Raw genomic sequence first — 16,232 nt, forward strand, 5'->3', positions numbered from 1 at the left:
TATCTGCATCCTTAAGATACAGATATTGTTGACCAAAATGGTAGTGGTGGGAGTCATTGCCGCCCTCTTCCATCCTTTAACCTGTGCATCATAATCAGCTCAGCTGGCATGATGACATCACTAGATCTTGTGTAACCTCAGTATACACTCTGCACAGACTTGTGTGACACGTTGGGGTAACTCGGTTAAGTATTTGGAGGAAACTATAGTTCATCATATTTTTTCGGGGTGGCAGAGGAGACATCATATTATTTGGGGTTAACTGTGGGGGGCCATCATACAGTGTTGGGGCTATGGGGTCAACATAATGTGTGGGGGGGCTGTTTGGTCATATTGTGTGCTGGGGGCTGTGCAAACATGTTTTCTTGTATGGTAATCCGGCTTGTACCCTCCTCTTTCCTGATCTCCCTCTTGACCACCACATCGACAGACTAGCCGAGGTCAGAGCACAAAGAGATCAGTCTGTACTTCTTGTGTCTGGTCTTGAGCTCACGCCTCAGATTCCTTGTTCTTTCAGCTGTTGCTAGCAGTCTGTACCTGTCTATGTCTATGGCCTTTTCATATGTAGAGAGTGGGGATGTGTACAATGTCAGATGTAGTTATTAGGACTGGATATTTCTCTATCGGCCTGAACATTGAGCACACAGCTGGGTAATTTACAGGTGCATTATTCAGTGCCCCCCTAATCGATCAATTGCTTGCAAGTGGGTGAACTGATCTCAGATGTGACTTACTACAGCTACAGTATATTGGAGTGTTCATTACTTTCTGTAAGTAGAGAAAAAGTTTATCTCCATTTGGCCAGGTGGATATTATTCTTAAAACATTTTGCCTGACTGTATTACACTGTGGCTGTATTAGTGTGCAATACTAGTTTGCATGTCTATGTCTACAATGCATGCCCATGTCTATCTCCCTGATCCAGCGTCATCTACTCCTCCCACCCACATAGCGGACAGCTTTCCCCTAACGCTGTTTCTTTAATTACTATACCATTATTTTCTACTTTTTTGTGCACTAGCGATACATCTGGTATATAGATATTTAAACATATAGATCTAGCTATACATTACCCCTGAGGAAGCCATTGTGAGTGGTGATACACCCCTTCCTTCTCATCCCCCAATACAGGGTGATTATTATCATCCATTTTAAGCCTCTTTTGTCTCTATTCTGTTATCTTTTTGGATTAATTCTCAACTTTGATCAGATGTTGCAGCACTTTATGTATAGTATCTTACTATATTCCTGCATTTTGACGTCTGGCGTCAGTTGTCATACGTATCCTTATTTTTGATGGTATTGTACCATCCAATCTCCTTATGGGTGTAAAGATTGTGTGGTGAATATTTTCTTTTTTTTTTTTTTTCTGATGAGATAGTAATAGTGGGAACTAGTCAGTGATTGCGGGAACTTTTATTGTGGCAGTATGTCCATTTGATGTTTGTTACAATCACCTGCAAATGCCATTTAACATATTTTTTTCTTTCCTTTTATGTGTCTTTAATTTGTTTTGCATCTAATCTAGAGCATTAGACTACATTCACTTTGTATATTTATAGACTGATATATTTCTTAACCATCTGTTTGTTTTTGTGGATTCTTCCAAATTTTTGGGCCAGTGTCTAGGGCATCTTTAACCATATCTTTGATGCCCAAACATTTATGTGTTTTGGAATCTATCAGATATGCCATAAATGTCTATTAGGGACCACTGCTGGGACTGACACCATATTTTCTGGATGAATGTTTACCTATCCTCTAGTGCTTCCGTGGTGCCCCTGAGGCTTCAGTCGCCACAGGGTACTACACTTCACCCGAGGTGCAGTATTCATCGCGGATACGGAGAAGGTCGTCACCAATAAAAACCACAAACACATTCAACCAACACATAACACGGGAGTTCTGTCATTCGGACCGGGCTAGGGTAGGTGCTAGGCTGGCCATCACGAGGTATGGGACCTCATGCCCACTAGTTCAGGGACCCGGGAGGCGGGGCACCAACAGGGGTAGTCAGGAGCCATCTCAGACACTCAGTGAGTTTCCGGCAGGTACAGCAAGCACTAGCAAAGGGAGTTAGTTGCGCACAGCGTCCTTGTCAGGTCGGATTCCGGAACAGACAAGCAAGCAAAGAGGCACAGAAAGTTCGGGGCCCATGGTCTGGAGCCGGAGGCTTGACCCCAGTTCTTAGGAAAGAAGGGGGATCCCAGGGTTAGCGGGGAGTGCAGAAGGCACCGTGATCCGTTCCACTGCCCAGGAGCTGGGATGGAGGGAAACCATCGAAATGTGATGCACAGAAGAAACCGCCGGCCACGACCCCCGAAGTATCCGGGATCGGCTGAGGCCCATTACAGCATAGCCCCGTACTCCGATGGCAGTGTGTGACCAGTGAGTAAAAGACCTTGAACTGTTCAGCTTGTGTCATCACGTTACTGCCGGCGACCTCCCCATCGCGCCATCAGGACCTGATAGACTATTACTGCCACCATCCTCCCTGGGGTCATATAGCTCTGGGTGGGGAGAGCTGAACCATCCGAGCTGAATTGTTATCCGTCCCAGCAGAGAGGTCCCGCAGCGGCAGCTAATACTGGCCGCGCACCACAGGTGGCGTCACGATCAACTACCCCCCATCATCCCCATCCCCAGCCTTTTTATTGACACCCATGGTCACATAACCGGGCAAGGCCACCGTGGCATCCCAGGAGAAGCACCACAGCCCGGTGATGAGTAACCCCCGACCCCTGGGTGCGTCACTTATGCTTAGGCTGGACTCACACGAACGTATGGCATCCGATGCGAGAGCATCGGATGCGATATGCTAATGACCCCCGGCTCAGGCTCTGCTGTGAACGTGAGCCGAGTGTCATGCGATTGTGACCCGATCCTGCAATCGGGTCCTAGCTGCGAAACTGAGGGTGGGCGCTGCGGAGGAGAGGAAGGGGTTAATCCCCCCATCTCCTCCATTGTCAGTCAACTGGGATAACATCTGATTGCAGTCCGATGTATCTCTCGCACCCATTCACTTAAATGGATGCGAGAGATACGGCTCTAGCAGAAAATCGCAGCATCCTGTGACTTTTCTCGCATCCATAATCTGTATACGAGAAAAGCTGACTAACTGCTCGCCCTCAGAGATTAACATTCGTCTCAGTGCAATGCGAGATTTTCTCGCATTGCACTTGTCCGTTTTTCACACTCGTGTGAGCGTACCCTTAGAAACATTGTCATTGACATGGATTTGAGTAGGAGTCGTTCAATAATAATTACAATTAGCTGACTTTTATTTCTTTATAGTGCAGATTTTTATAATTACTATTCCATTTTTCACAACAAGCCAAGTGTACTATAAATTACAATGTAGTTTGCTTGTTTAAACTGTTCTTTTACTGTGGTTTTGGTTTATTAAACCGCAACATGTTGCACATCTAGGATTATTGTGTTTCTTCCCTCCCATGGATTTTGGTAGAAAAAAAAACTATAGCTAATTCTGTAAAATTAAAAGCTGCAAAATTGTCTCTTGAATTAGGTTGTTGTTAAAGGGAACCTGTCACCAGATTTGGCAACTATAACCTGCAGCCATCACAAGTGTGCCCTTATATACAGCATTTCAGAATACTGTATATAAGAGCCCAGGCCGCTCTATATAATGTAAAAATCACTTTTATAATACTCACCTAGTGGGCGGTCCGATGGGTGTCACTGCTCTCCATTCCAGCGCCTCCTCTCTGCGGTGATCACCGTCCTCCTTCTACCCAGCCCAATATGGATGATGTGTCCTACGTCATCCACACAGGCCAGCATTGAGGTTCTGCGCAGGCGAGCTTTGATCTGCCCTACTCAGGGCAGATTAAACACTGTAATGTGCAGGCGTGAGGAAAGGTCAAAGACCGCCCACGTATGCGCACTACAATATCTGGTGAAAGGTTCCCTTTAATGCTTTATATCTCCCTGTCCCCAATTATCTCCAGCTTGTAAAAGACTTGGGTGCTAAAAGTGAGGGACTCATGATTACCATGAGACCGGGCCAGCATGGGTTATTACTACCCTTGTATCCTACCTACGGTGCACGTATGTTTTGGAGCAGAGCTGCTAACTAGGCATAAATCCGCTTTTGGCAAATGCATTTTTTCTTAAACCTCTGCACTGTCAGCCTTCAGACTGTCCCTTGTTATTAGACGTCAGTTTTATTTTTACAGACGTTTCCCTATCTGCAGGGAAGCCCCAGTGAAATGTTGATTGTCAAACATACCATAACATCTAAAAGTTGCTTTCAGAAGTGGATGACCCCTTAAATGTAGCCATAACAATCCTGCTGTGACCGCAACTTTTCCTTGTCCAGCAGTCTGTATAAATGGACCTGAGGGTTTATGAAGCCATCAAGTTACCACAATATTCTCATGATCTAAAGGGAGTTGTCCTGTTTAGGGTTAAGCGTGCTTTACACGCTACGACATCGCTCAAGTGATCTCGTTGGGGGTCACGGGATTTGTGACGCACATCCGGTCGCTTTAGCGATGCCGTTGCGTGTGACACCTATGAGCGATTTTTCATCGTCGCAAAATTGTGAAAAATCGCTCATCGGGGACATGGGGGTCCATTCTCAAATATCGTTATTGCAGCAGTAATGAAGTTGTTCCTCGTTCCTGCGGCAGCACACATCGCTCCGTGTGACACTGCAGGAACGAGGAACCTCTCCTTACCTGCGTCCTGGCCACAATGCGGAAGGAAGGAGGTGGGTGGGATGTTACGTCCCGCTCATCTCCGCCCCTCCGCTTCTATTGGGCGGCGGTTCAGTGACGCTGCTGTGACTTTGCTGTGACGCTGAACGAACCGCCCCCTTAGAAAGAAGGCGGTTCGCCGGTCACAGCGACGTCGCAGGGAAGGTAAGTCCGTGTGACGGGTCCAGGCGATGTTGTGCGACACGGGCAGCGATTGGCCCGTGTCGCACAACCGATGGGGGCGGGTACGAACGCTGGCGATATCGGTACCGATATCACAGTGTGTAAAGCGGCCTTTAGTAGCGGGAAACCCTCTTTTCAGAATCCCAATCTCTTGCTCTGGATGACCTGTTCTGTTGTGCATTACATATTCATCTTCTAATGTTTCACTTCTCTTGTGGGGGGCGCTGCAGGGAAATTAAATGCATGCTGTATATCTCCACAAATGACATCAGTTTGGGTCCCACAAAATCAATTTATTGTGAAGGAATCCTTCGAATTATTAGGGATTATTCAAAGTGAAGAACCCCTTTAATTTTCCAGATTTACTATTGGATGGGCTCGACTCCGAGTATAATGGAAGTCAATCGGGAACTCAAGCATTTTTCTGAAAGATCTTCCAGAAAAATGCTCAAGTCTCCCATTGACTTCCACTGTACTCGGTACTCGAGTCGTGCCCATTCGAGCATTGAACTGCTCATTACGAGTACCAAACACCCGACCAAGGTAGTTGTCTCTCATCACTACTCATTATGAATGCCAAGAACCGGAGCATAGTAGTGCTCGCTCATCAACAGTCGTTACGAGTACCAAGCACTCAAGCATAGTAGTGCTTGCTCATCACTAGTCGTTACAAGTAACGAACATTTGAGCATAGTAGTGCTCACTCATCACTAATCGTTACGAGTACCGAGCATCTGAGCATGGTAGAGCTAACTTATCACTACTTGTCAAGAGTAATGAGCCCCCGAGCATGGTAGTGCTCGCTCATCACTAGTTATGAGTACGGAGCACCCGAGCATGGTAGTGCTTGCTCATCACAAGTCATTACGAGTACCAATCACTCAAGCATAGTAGTGCTTGCTCATCAATAGTCGTTACGAGTACCAAGCACTCAAGCATAGTAGTGCTTGCTCATCACTACTCGTTACGAGTAACGAACACTTGAGCATAGTAGTGCTCACTCATCACTAGTCGTTACGAATACCGAGCATCTGAGCATGGTAGAACTCACTTATCACTACTTGTCATGAGTACCAAGCACTCGAGCATGGTAGTTCTTGCTCATCACTAGCTGTTATGAGTACTGAGCACCCGAGCATGGTAGTGTTCGCTCATCACTAGCCGTTATGAGTACTGAGCACCCGAGCATGGTAGTGTTCGCTCATCACTAGTCGTTATAGGTTCCGATCATGGTAGTGCTCACTCATCACTAGTTGTTATGAGTTCTGAGCACCCGAGCATGGTAGTGCTCACTCATCACTAGTCGTTCTGAGTACTGAGCATCCGAGAATGTTAGTGCTCGCTCATCACTAGTCATGCCCCCTCATTCTCTCACACTGGTCATGCAGGGCTAAAAGCATAAACTATATACACACCTTATTGGCTATGGGGATGGTTGTGCATACATTTTGAGCATGAAGAGAGGAATAGCAGACAGCTCTAAGAAAAGATCTTTTAATACTCTTAATTAATGGATTATTCAAGCAAAACAGACATGTAGACCCCTCTAATTTTCAGACTTTGCTGCAGGGCTGTGGAGTCGGTAAACCAAACCTTCGACTCCGATTCCTCAATTTCTCTTGCACCGACTCCGACTCCAACTCCTACATATATTGCTTATAGTTAGGTGAAAAGTGTATTGTAATACATGAACATGTGTATGTGAACATCAGACATTTAATAATTTTTATGATACAATAATCAAGATATTTGTATAGAACATAAAATATATTTATTGGATACAACTTTAGAACACAAACTGTAATAAAGTTGTAAATATGTAATACACTATGTAATATACAGTAGATTGCATATATATCGTGTGTGTGTGTGTGTGTGTGTATGTATGTGTATATATATATATATATATATATATATACACACACACATGATATATATGCAATCTACTGTATATTACATATTGTATTACATATTTACAATTTAATATTTTTTTTGTTTTTTTGTTTTTATATTTACAATTTATTCGTTTTTTGTGTTCTAAAGTTGTATTCCAATAAATAGATTTTATGTTCTATCTAAATATCTTGATTATTGTATCATAAAAATAATTAAATGTCTAATGTTCACATTGTACTACAATACATTTTTCACTTAAATATAAGCATTATACTAAATGTTATTATTTAGTAAAATATTCGGCACATTCTGCATTGCACTACTGTCCCCAATTTATTATATATTTTAGTCGGAGTCAGTGCATTTTATACCGACTTCGACTCCACCAAAATGAGCTCCGACTCCGACTGCTTTACTGTATACCGTAGTTTGCTTTGCCATTTTACTGACACATAATCCATGGAGAGAGTGAATTGTATCAGTCAGGAAAAAAAAAAAAAATTACTGAAACATGATTGGCTGAGGGCTTCCTGAATGTCCTAAAAATGACTTTCTTTGTCTGTTGGCATATAGGAAAAACAGTATCTGCTACTGGATTATAATCACAGGCCGAATAATTATGTGGGTGTTATTCCACGCTTTGTATTATGTCTAAGTTTTACTGTTTTGTCTTTCGCCAGGGGCTTCTGTCAACTTCTTGCTTAGAATGCAACGTCTGGAAAAGTATCCTCTGGACCTTTATTATCTGGTCGATGTCTCTGCTTCAATGATTACAAGTATCGAAAAACTTAATGCCATTGGATCTGACCTGTCCCAGAAAATGGCAGACTTCTCTCATGACGTCAGGTTTGGATTCGGATCCTTTGTGGATAAACCTGTATCACCATATATTAGCGTTCATCCCGAGAGATTAAAGAATCAGTGCAGGTGAGTGAGGACGTTCAGGTTTAGGCTGAGGCTGGGTTCACATGTCCAGTAATAATCCATTACAACGGATCCAGCAGCAATATGTTGGCAAAAAAGTTGTGCAGACAGCTTTTGGTCCATCTATAAAGAACTGAATTCAGCTGCATTTTTTTTTAACATTGGAGTCGATGGAAAACGGATCCATTAACTGATTGCTATTTATCTTCCATTTGAAACTGATCCAATAAGCGGAAAAACGGATGGCTAATTAATCTCTTCATGACACATGACGTACTGGGTACATCATGGATCATCGTGTGAGGTTAATCCCCACAGGCTGCCGTGGGCAGTCCGTGGCGATCCGCTGACATGTCAGGTGACTTCAACAGCTGACATGTGTGCCTGCCAGGCGCGAGTGGAACCACGTTCCACCTGCGCCTATTGGAGTTAATTGTTACAGCAAGATGTAACAGTGTGCCACCTTAAGGATAACTTACCCACCCCCATCAAAGTCACGTGATTTCCGGTGGTTGCCATGGTAGCACAGGGTCATGTGGTGACTCCTGTAGCTATCTTGAGTCACTTTCTCTCACTGCTGGCAGAGGGCAATGTGTGAGAGTAAAGGGTGCTTTACACGAGACGATCTATCGTGCGATAGATCGTCGGGGTCACGTTTTTGTGATGCACATCCAGCGTCGCTTGCGACGTCGGCCTGTGTGACACCCCCTAGCGACGCAGTATCTCTCACAAATCGTGAGTCGTGTACTTGTCGCTAGGTTTCATAAAATCGTTTATGAAACATGGTGCCGCTTGTTCATCGTTTCCGTGGCAGCACACGTCGCTCCGTGTGACACCACGGGAACGATGAACATCGCTTACCTGTGTCCCGCGGCTCCCATCGGCTATTAGGAAGGAAGGAGGTGGGCGGGAAGTTTACATCCCGCTCATCTCCGCCCCTCTGCTTCTATTGGCCGGCCGCCGCGTGACGTCGCTGTGACGCCGAACATCCCTCCCACTTCAGGAAGTGGATGTTCGCCGCCCACAGCGACGTCGCACGGGAGGTAAGTACGTGTGACAAGGGGTTAACGAGTTTGTGCGCCACGGGCAATCAATTTCCCGTGACGCACAAACGACGGAGGCGGGTACGATTGATCGTGAAATCGCACGATCGGTCGTCCCGTGTAAAACAGGCTTAAAGCAGCTTTTCTCCAGATTTCAGCTGTGTAGCTGTGATCTGGAGAAATAAAAGAGTGATCAGACAGCTGATCGTTAGAGTGCCCTAGGGAACCTAGTAAAATAAAAAAAAAAGCTAAAAGTTTTAAAAAAAATAAAAAAACCTAAAAGTTCAAATCACCCCCTATTTGGTCCATTGGAAATTAAAGGGTTAAAAAAATAAACATATATTTGGTATCGCCGCGTTCAGAAATGCCCGATCTATCAAAATATAAAATTAATTAATTAAAATGAATCTGATCAGTAAACGGCATAGCGGTAAAAAAATTCCAAACACCAAAATTAATTTTTTTGGTCGCCGCAAATTTTGCGCAAAATGCAATAACAGGCGATCAAAATGTAGCATCTTCGCAAAAATTGCACCATTAAAACTGTCAGCTCGAGATGCAAAAAATAAACCATCACTGAGCCATAGATCCCGAAAAATGAGAACGCTACAAGTTTCAGGAAATGGCGCAAGAAGTGCGTCACTTTTTTTTTGGACAAACTTGTGAATTTTTTTTTTTAACCCCTTAGATAAAAGTAAACCTATACATATTTCGTGTCTACAAACTCGCACCGACCTGAGACATCACACCCACACATCAGTTTTATCATATATTGAACATGGTGAATAAAATATCCCAAAAACTTGTTTTTCTTTAACGTTCCTATGGGAGACCCAGACCATGGGTGTATAGCTACTGCCTCCGGAGGACACACAAAGTACTACACTCAAAACGTGTAGCTCCTCCCTCCTAGCATATACACCCACTGCTAGCCAGTCCTAGCCAGTTCAATGCTTTGTGTTTCAGGAGGTCACACACACATGCATTCTCTGATTTTGATTTTTAATTTTTCCTTTTGGATCAAAGATTTGGAAGAAAAGCGGGTCCAGCTGGACTCCCGGCATGTCCCTTCTCACCCCACTGTGTCGGCGGTGCTGTTAAGGTTGATTTTCCAAGGCTGGAGCCTTCTCCTGCCGCGCTCCTTCACCATCCCCTGGGGCTCTGGCTTGAAGTGGGAGCCAACACGGTTCTCACTGCTTTGCAGGAGACCGGTCTCCATCCGCAGCCCTTTTTCAGGATCCTGCTGGACGGAGCACTCATCCCTCAGGGACCTGGCAACCTGCGTCTCACAAGCTAAGTATATGAGACGTTATTACCACAGAAAGTGGTCTTTCCAGGGGTCCTTTATACTTTATTTATTGGGGAGAGTGTGTTTTATGTTTGTGTTAACATTTCCGGCCGGTTCTCCAGTTTTCACTGGAGAACCGCGCCGATGGTGCCTGCACGCCGGCCGCATGTTTAAATCTAGGCCCCGGCTTCGCCTGAGGCCTAGTTTCGGTTTCCACTGCCTCTGCATGTCAGTCATGCAGAGGGACAGTGTGGCTCCGCCCAGCGGCTGTGCAGCACAGGGAAGGGACACTCCTCACTGAGGAAGGATTCCCTCCCCTGGCTACCTCATTTGCCGCTCTCAGAGTAGGCCCCGCCCCCTCTCCTCGCTCCGGTCGCCATTTTCTCAGCGTTCTCTGTGCCTGCATAGGCACAGAGATTCCACATTGTGACAAGTGGGGGCCTGGGCTGAGGGACTGGAGGGCACAGAAATGTTTAAACGATCTGGCAGCCACAACCTCCGCTTTGTGCAGCTGCTTATTTTATCTGTTTATTTATGCTGGGGGCCATTCTAGGACAGATCCCCCACCTCTGCAGCATGTCTCACATCAGAGCAAGGCTGCAAGGCTGTTTTTATTATGCACTGCATGTAGTCTCGTACGGTTGTACCGAGCTCATAAACACAGTGGCCCCTCAGCCTGGAGGCTCATTAGTGGTCCCTCCAGCTGCTCCGGCTTCGGTGGCTGACCCCTGGTTTGGCTAGAATCCGCTATTTCCAGGGGTCGGCTGTCCCGGAATCTGCTGAGCATGCAGCCCCCTTCTGGGCGGCAGGAGCTTCAGGGCGTTTTCTGCTACAGCTCACTCAGCAAAGCTCACAGAGGACTCTCCTTCTGGCTCAGACCCCGTCCTCCTGACATGGAGACGCAGGGTCCCCTGTCCTCCCCGTCCCGCAGCTCTGATTACGAGCTGACTCACTGGACGAGGAGGATGTCTCTACCAGGGGCTCGGACGCTACTTCATGTACCACTGATCTGTCCGTAGGTGACGCAGATGCTAATGATTGGATTGCGTCCATTATACTTGTACTGGACCTCCATCCGCCTGTATCAGGGGAGTATTCCCCGCTGGCAGAAGGGCATCAGTATACCTTAAACAGGACAAGGAGTGTGTTCCTTAACCACTCCAGTTTTCAGCCCACTGTGTCCAAGCCCACAGCCTGTCTTGTCAGACCCCAAAGCGGGGTTCTGATGACTGTTTCCCCCTCCCATCAGAGGTAGTCAAGGAGTGAGCTCATTCGCCAAGGGTGGTCCCTCCGGTGTCTAGACTTTCAGCCCGGATAGTTGTATCAGTGGCTGACGGCACCTCTATAAGGATCCCACGGTACATTAATTTTGTAGTGGACCTCAATCCGCCGGAGTTACCTTGCCTAGGAGAACACAATGTGTGTTCCTTAACCACTCCAGTTTTCAGGCCACCGTGATCAAGCCCAGGGTCCGCTCTGACAGTCGCTTCCCATGAAGCGTGATTCTGAGGACTGTTTTTTCCCTTTCCACCAGTGGTGGTCAAGAAGTGGGCTCATTCACCACAGGTGGCTCAGCCCGGACCGTTATGTCAGTGGCTGATGGCTCCTCACTTAAGGTTTTTGCGGTCCGCCAGGTTGTCCTTCTGGCCAAATCTGTATGGGGGCGGCAGGAGCTTCGTTCTCCTCAGCTTTACAGCAGTGCGGTCTTTTTGTAGCCTTCTCTGCTTCTCTGGAGGAGATGCATTCCCTCACAGGGACTCTATGCCCGAAATGGTTGCCTGAACTTCCAGACTTCAGTCTTTTCATCCTATGCCATGTCTGCCATGCTGGACACCGCACTGCGGTGGCCTCGGCTACTTTCCTCGCTATCCGCAGGATCCTGTGGCTTCGGAAATGGAAGGCAGATGCTTCTATAGAAGTTCCTTGCTGGGCTCCCTTTTGTTGGGACCAGTCTCTTCGGAACCAACTGGATGAAATTAAGGAAGCTCTTGGCGGGAAGAGTTCTTCCATGCCACAAACCTAAACCAGGGAACCTGTCCAGGGCAGGAATCAGTTGAGGTTTCGGTTGTTTCGTTCCTCCATCTGATCGTTCTCTAAGCCCTCGGCCTCGTCCACTAGCTCGGCCAAGGTTCATAGACCCAAATGGCGCTCGAAGCTGCGTCTTCAGAAGACCGCAGGAGATGCTGCCACTGAGTCAGCTTCCTCCGAGCTATCTAGCCACGCCAACAACGTCCTTGGTCGGTGGCAGGCTCTCCCACTTGGCGACGTATGGTTTTAACACGTCTCCGTTCAGTGGGTGCGGGATTATACCTCCCATGGCTACAGGATGGAATTCTATCCACCCGCCAAACAGATTTTTTCTGTCAACTCCCCCCGGCTCCAAGGCCGCCGCCTTCTCACAGGCCGTGGCATTCTTGCAGGCCAATGGAGTAATTGTACCGGTTCCCGACTGGGAACGGTTCTGAGATTTCTGCTTAAATCTATTCCTAGTCCCCGAAGAGGGCGGTGCTTTCCGACCTGGATCTTTAGCTTTTCAAGCATGGTCAGGTGTGGCGTTTTCACATGGAGTCTCGGTCTTGTTCCGTGTGTTTTTCACCGGATCAATCAATAACCCAAGGAGATTCCCTAGCAGCCATCGGCATCAGAGATGCCTATCTGCAGGTGTCAATCGCAGTTTCACACCAGCGTTGGCTACGTTTTGCAATCGGAGTGGTCCAATTCGTGGCTCTTCCCTTGGGGTTAGCCACGGCCCCTCGAGTATTCTCATTAGGGCAGCTGTGATTAGGGTCCTGCACCTCTAGGGATTGGCAGTGATCTTTTGCCCTGGACGGTCTTCTTGTCAGGGCTTCATCCAGTGCAGATTCTTAGCAGAGTGCTTCGCTCACTCTTGCCACTCTAACCAATTCGGGTGGCTTGTCATTCTGTCCAAGTCCACTCTGACTTCGAACCAGAGGTTCCCAGGGACGCAATTCGAGACTCTGTCGGCACTTGTGAAGCTGCCCTTAGTCGAACAGTAGTCCCTCCGCTGGCGGTCGACGTCGTTCTATCAGGCACCGAATACAGGTGCTGGTCAGATGGTGGCGTCAATGGAAGCGATTCCTTGCCCAGTTTCTCCCGCGTCCTCTGAGACTGGATTTTTTCCGCTGTACAAGCGAACTTCCTCCTTCCACGGGGTGGTGGCTTCACCACTGACCAGGGGCTCGTTTCAGTGGTGGCTTCGGCCACTCTGTCTCAGGGACGCTCCTTCCTGGCCCCGTCCCGGGTGATCCTCACCAGGATGCTAGTCTATCCGCCTTGGGAGCAGTATATCTCCACCGTGGAGCGCAGGGCGCTTGGACTCTGTCCGAATCAGCCCTCTGGATCAATGTGCTGGAAATCAGAGCTGTATTTCTAGCTCTCTAAGCCTTTCACCATCTGTTGGCGGCTAGGCACATTCGAGTCCAGTCAGACAACGTGACAGCGTTTTCCTACATCAACTTCCAGGGCGGGACACTCAGCCGCTTGGCAATGTTGGCGGCTCAACGCATTCTTCAGTGGACGAGGGACTCCTAGTCCACCGTATCCGCAGCCCACATCCTAGACGTGAAAACTGCGAGACAGACTATTTCAGCTGTCCAACCGTGGTCCACGATCCTCAGGTTTTGCGGCAGATGCACTGGTTCATGTTTGGTCCCAGCTTCGTCTCTTTTACGTGTTTTACCCTCTAGCTCTTGTCCAGAGTCCTGCGCAAGATCAGTAAAGAGGGCCGTCGGGTCATTCTCATACTCCAGACTGACCCAGGCAGGCTTGGTACCCTGACCTGCTCCATCTGTCCGTTGTGTTGCCATGGCATCTTCCGGACCGTCCAGACCTTCTCTCAAAAGGTCCGTTTTTTCCGCCAGAATTCTGGACTCTCAGATTGACGGCGTGGCTCTTGAGTCCTGGATCTTGACGACTTCTGGTATCCCTCCTGAAGTCATCTCCACTATGACTCGAGCTCCAAAGTGTCCTTTCGCCTTTTTGGCCTTGCCGACCCTCCTGTCCCTTCCACAGTCCGGTCTACAGCTAGGACTATCCCTCATTAAGGGACAGGTCTCGGCTCTGTCAGTGTGTGCCAGCGGCGTATCGTCCGGCTGGCTCCGGTGCGCTCCTTCGAGGGCGCATCTCACATCATTCCGCCTTACCGGCGGCCTATGCAGCCCTGGGACCTTAATCCGGTCCTCACGGTTTCCGGAAACCCCCCTTTGAGCCTCTTAGGGAGGTTTCTTTGTTTCATCTTTCACAGAAAGTAGTCTTTCTAGTGGCCATAATTTCCCGCCAGGGAGTTTTGGCTGCACTCTCTTCGGAGTCACCCCCTTTTTTGTTTTTTTGTCATCAAGACAAGGTGGTCTCCGTCCGACTCCGGACTTTCTCCCTAAGGTGGTTGCTGCTTCCACCTTATCCGGGGCATTTTTCCTGCCTTCCTTTTGTCCGGCTCCTGTTCATCGCTTTGAAAAAGCGTTGCATATCCTGGATCTGGTGCAGGCGCTCCGGATCTATGTGTCTCGCACCGCCGTTATTAGGCGGTGCACCTCTCTCTGGTGCTGACCACTAGTCAGCGTAGCGGTCTCTCGGCATCTAAGCCGACCCTGGTTCGTTGGCTTAGGTCGGCCATTTCCGATGCCTACAAGTGTACTCAAGTGCCTTCCCCGCCGGGGATCAGGGCACACTTGATCAGAGCTGTCGGTGCCTTTTGGGCTTTCAGGCACCAGGCTACGGCTCAGCAGGTCTGTCAGACTGCCACTCGGATTAGTCTGCATACTTTTTCGAAGCACTACCCAAGGCATGCTCATGCTTTGGCAGACGCGGGCTTGGGCAGACGCATCTTTCAGGCGTCTGTCGCCCATTTGTGAAGTTAGGTTTCGCCTGCTTCTCAGTTTGTCTGTTTATTCCCACCCATGGACTGCTTTAGAATGTCCCATGGTCTGGGTCTCCCATAGGAACGTTAAAGAAAAAGAGAATTTTGTTACTTACCGTAAATTCTTTTTCTTATAGTTCCGTCATTGGAGACCCAGCACCCTCCCTATTGCCTGTTGGCAGGTTTCTTGTTCCGTGTGTCTTCACCGGCTGTTGTTGTTGTAGACAGAGGTTCCGGTTATTCCGGGTTTTACTCTGTCTCTTCTTGTGGGTGGATGTCCTCCTTCAGCTTTTGCACTAAACTGGCTAGGACTGGCTACCAGGGGGTGCATATGCTAGGAGGGAGGAGCTACACGTTTTGAGTGTAGTACTTTGTGTGTCCTTCGGAGGCAGTAGCTATACACCCATGGTCTGGGTCTCCCATGGCGGAACTATAAGAAAAAGAATTTACGGTAAGTAACAAAATTCTCTTTTTTGCAGTTTTTCCTTTCCGCACTTGGAATTTTTTTCCTGTTTTCCAGTACACTATATGGTAAAACTTATGGTTTCATTTAAAAGTACAACTCGTTCCGCAAAAAAACAAGCCCTGATATAGCAAGATTGACGGAGAAATAAAAAAGTTACAGCTCTGAGAAGAAGGGGAGCGGAAAAAAACAAAAAACGGAAAATTGTCTGTGGGTGAAGGGGTTAACGGATCCGTTTCCCATAGGCTCTAATGTTAAAAAAAAAACCGGATCCAGCAGAAATCGTTTATTTAAAAATGGACAATAAAGTTGTGTTTGCAAAATGGGTTGAAACTGGATCTGTTTTACTGGATGAGTACTGGACATGTGAACTCGGCCTTGGCTTAATTTAAAATCTGTCGTTTTGTGTATAAAGCTCCTATGTAAATCTATATGTCCCTGCGGTAAACCACTACAAACCAACACGGTGTAGTATCACAATGAATGATAGTAGCCAGATGCACCATATATGCACCGGCATCAAAACCATCTTCTAGGATCCTTGTGATCTTTGATGTATTTTATCATCCTTTAACCCTACATTTTTCACACATATCTAATAAAGCGTTTGTCCATAAGATGTGTATATATATATATTTTTTTTTTTTTAAATATCTCTGATCTGCTCGCAGCTCTGATCCCAGTAGCTGTGATTCTGAAGCTTTCTGACTTTCCAGCGGTCTCTACTTCTTGGTCCCTCTAGATAATCATAAAATAGTCACTCGTGATTTACTAAGTGGTCGTTTCCTGTGTGTCAAGAAAAAACAGGGACCAGCGGGGACCCAGGATGTAATATACAGGG

The 16,232-nt window shown here is 47.3% G+C and overlaps 1 protein-coding gene across 1 annotated transcript in view; it reads left to right on the plus strand.

Moving 5' to 3' along the window:
• ITGB8 (integrin subunit beta 8) overlaps positions 1-16,232 on the plus strand; it is a 190,466-nt gene that overhangs the window by 105,456 nt on the left and 68,778 nt on the right. Inside the window, exon 4 of the mRNA XM_075315380.1 lies at positions 7,478-7,724. Coding sequence (XP_075171495.1) covers positions 7,478-7,724 — 247 coding nt within the window. The remainder of the gene's footprint in view (positions 1-7,477; positions 7,725-16,232) is intronic.

This window comes from Anomaloglossus baeobatrachus, chromosome 6 (genome assembly GCF_048569485.1).
Source record: "Anomaloglossus baeobatrachus isolate aAnoBae1 chromosome 6, aAnoBae1.hap1, whole genome shotgun sequence".
In the NCBI taxonomy this organism is placed as follows: Eukaryota; Metazoa; Chordata; class Amphibia; order Anura; family Aromobatidae; genus Anomaloglossus; species Anomaloglossus baeobatrachus.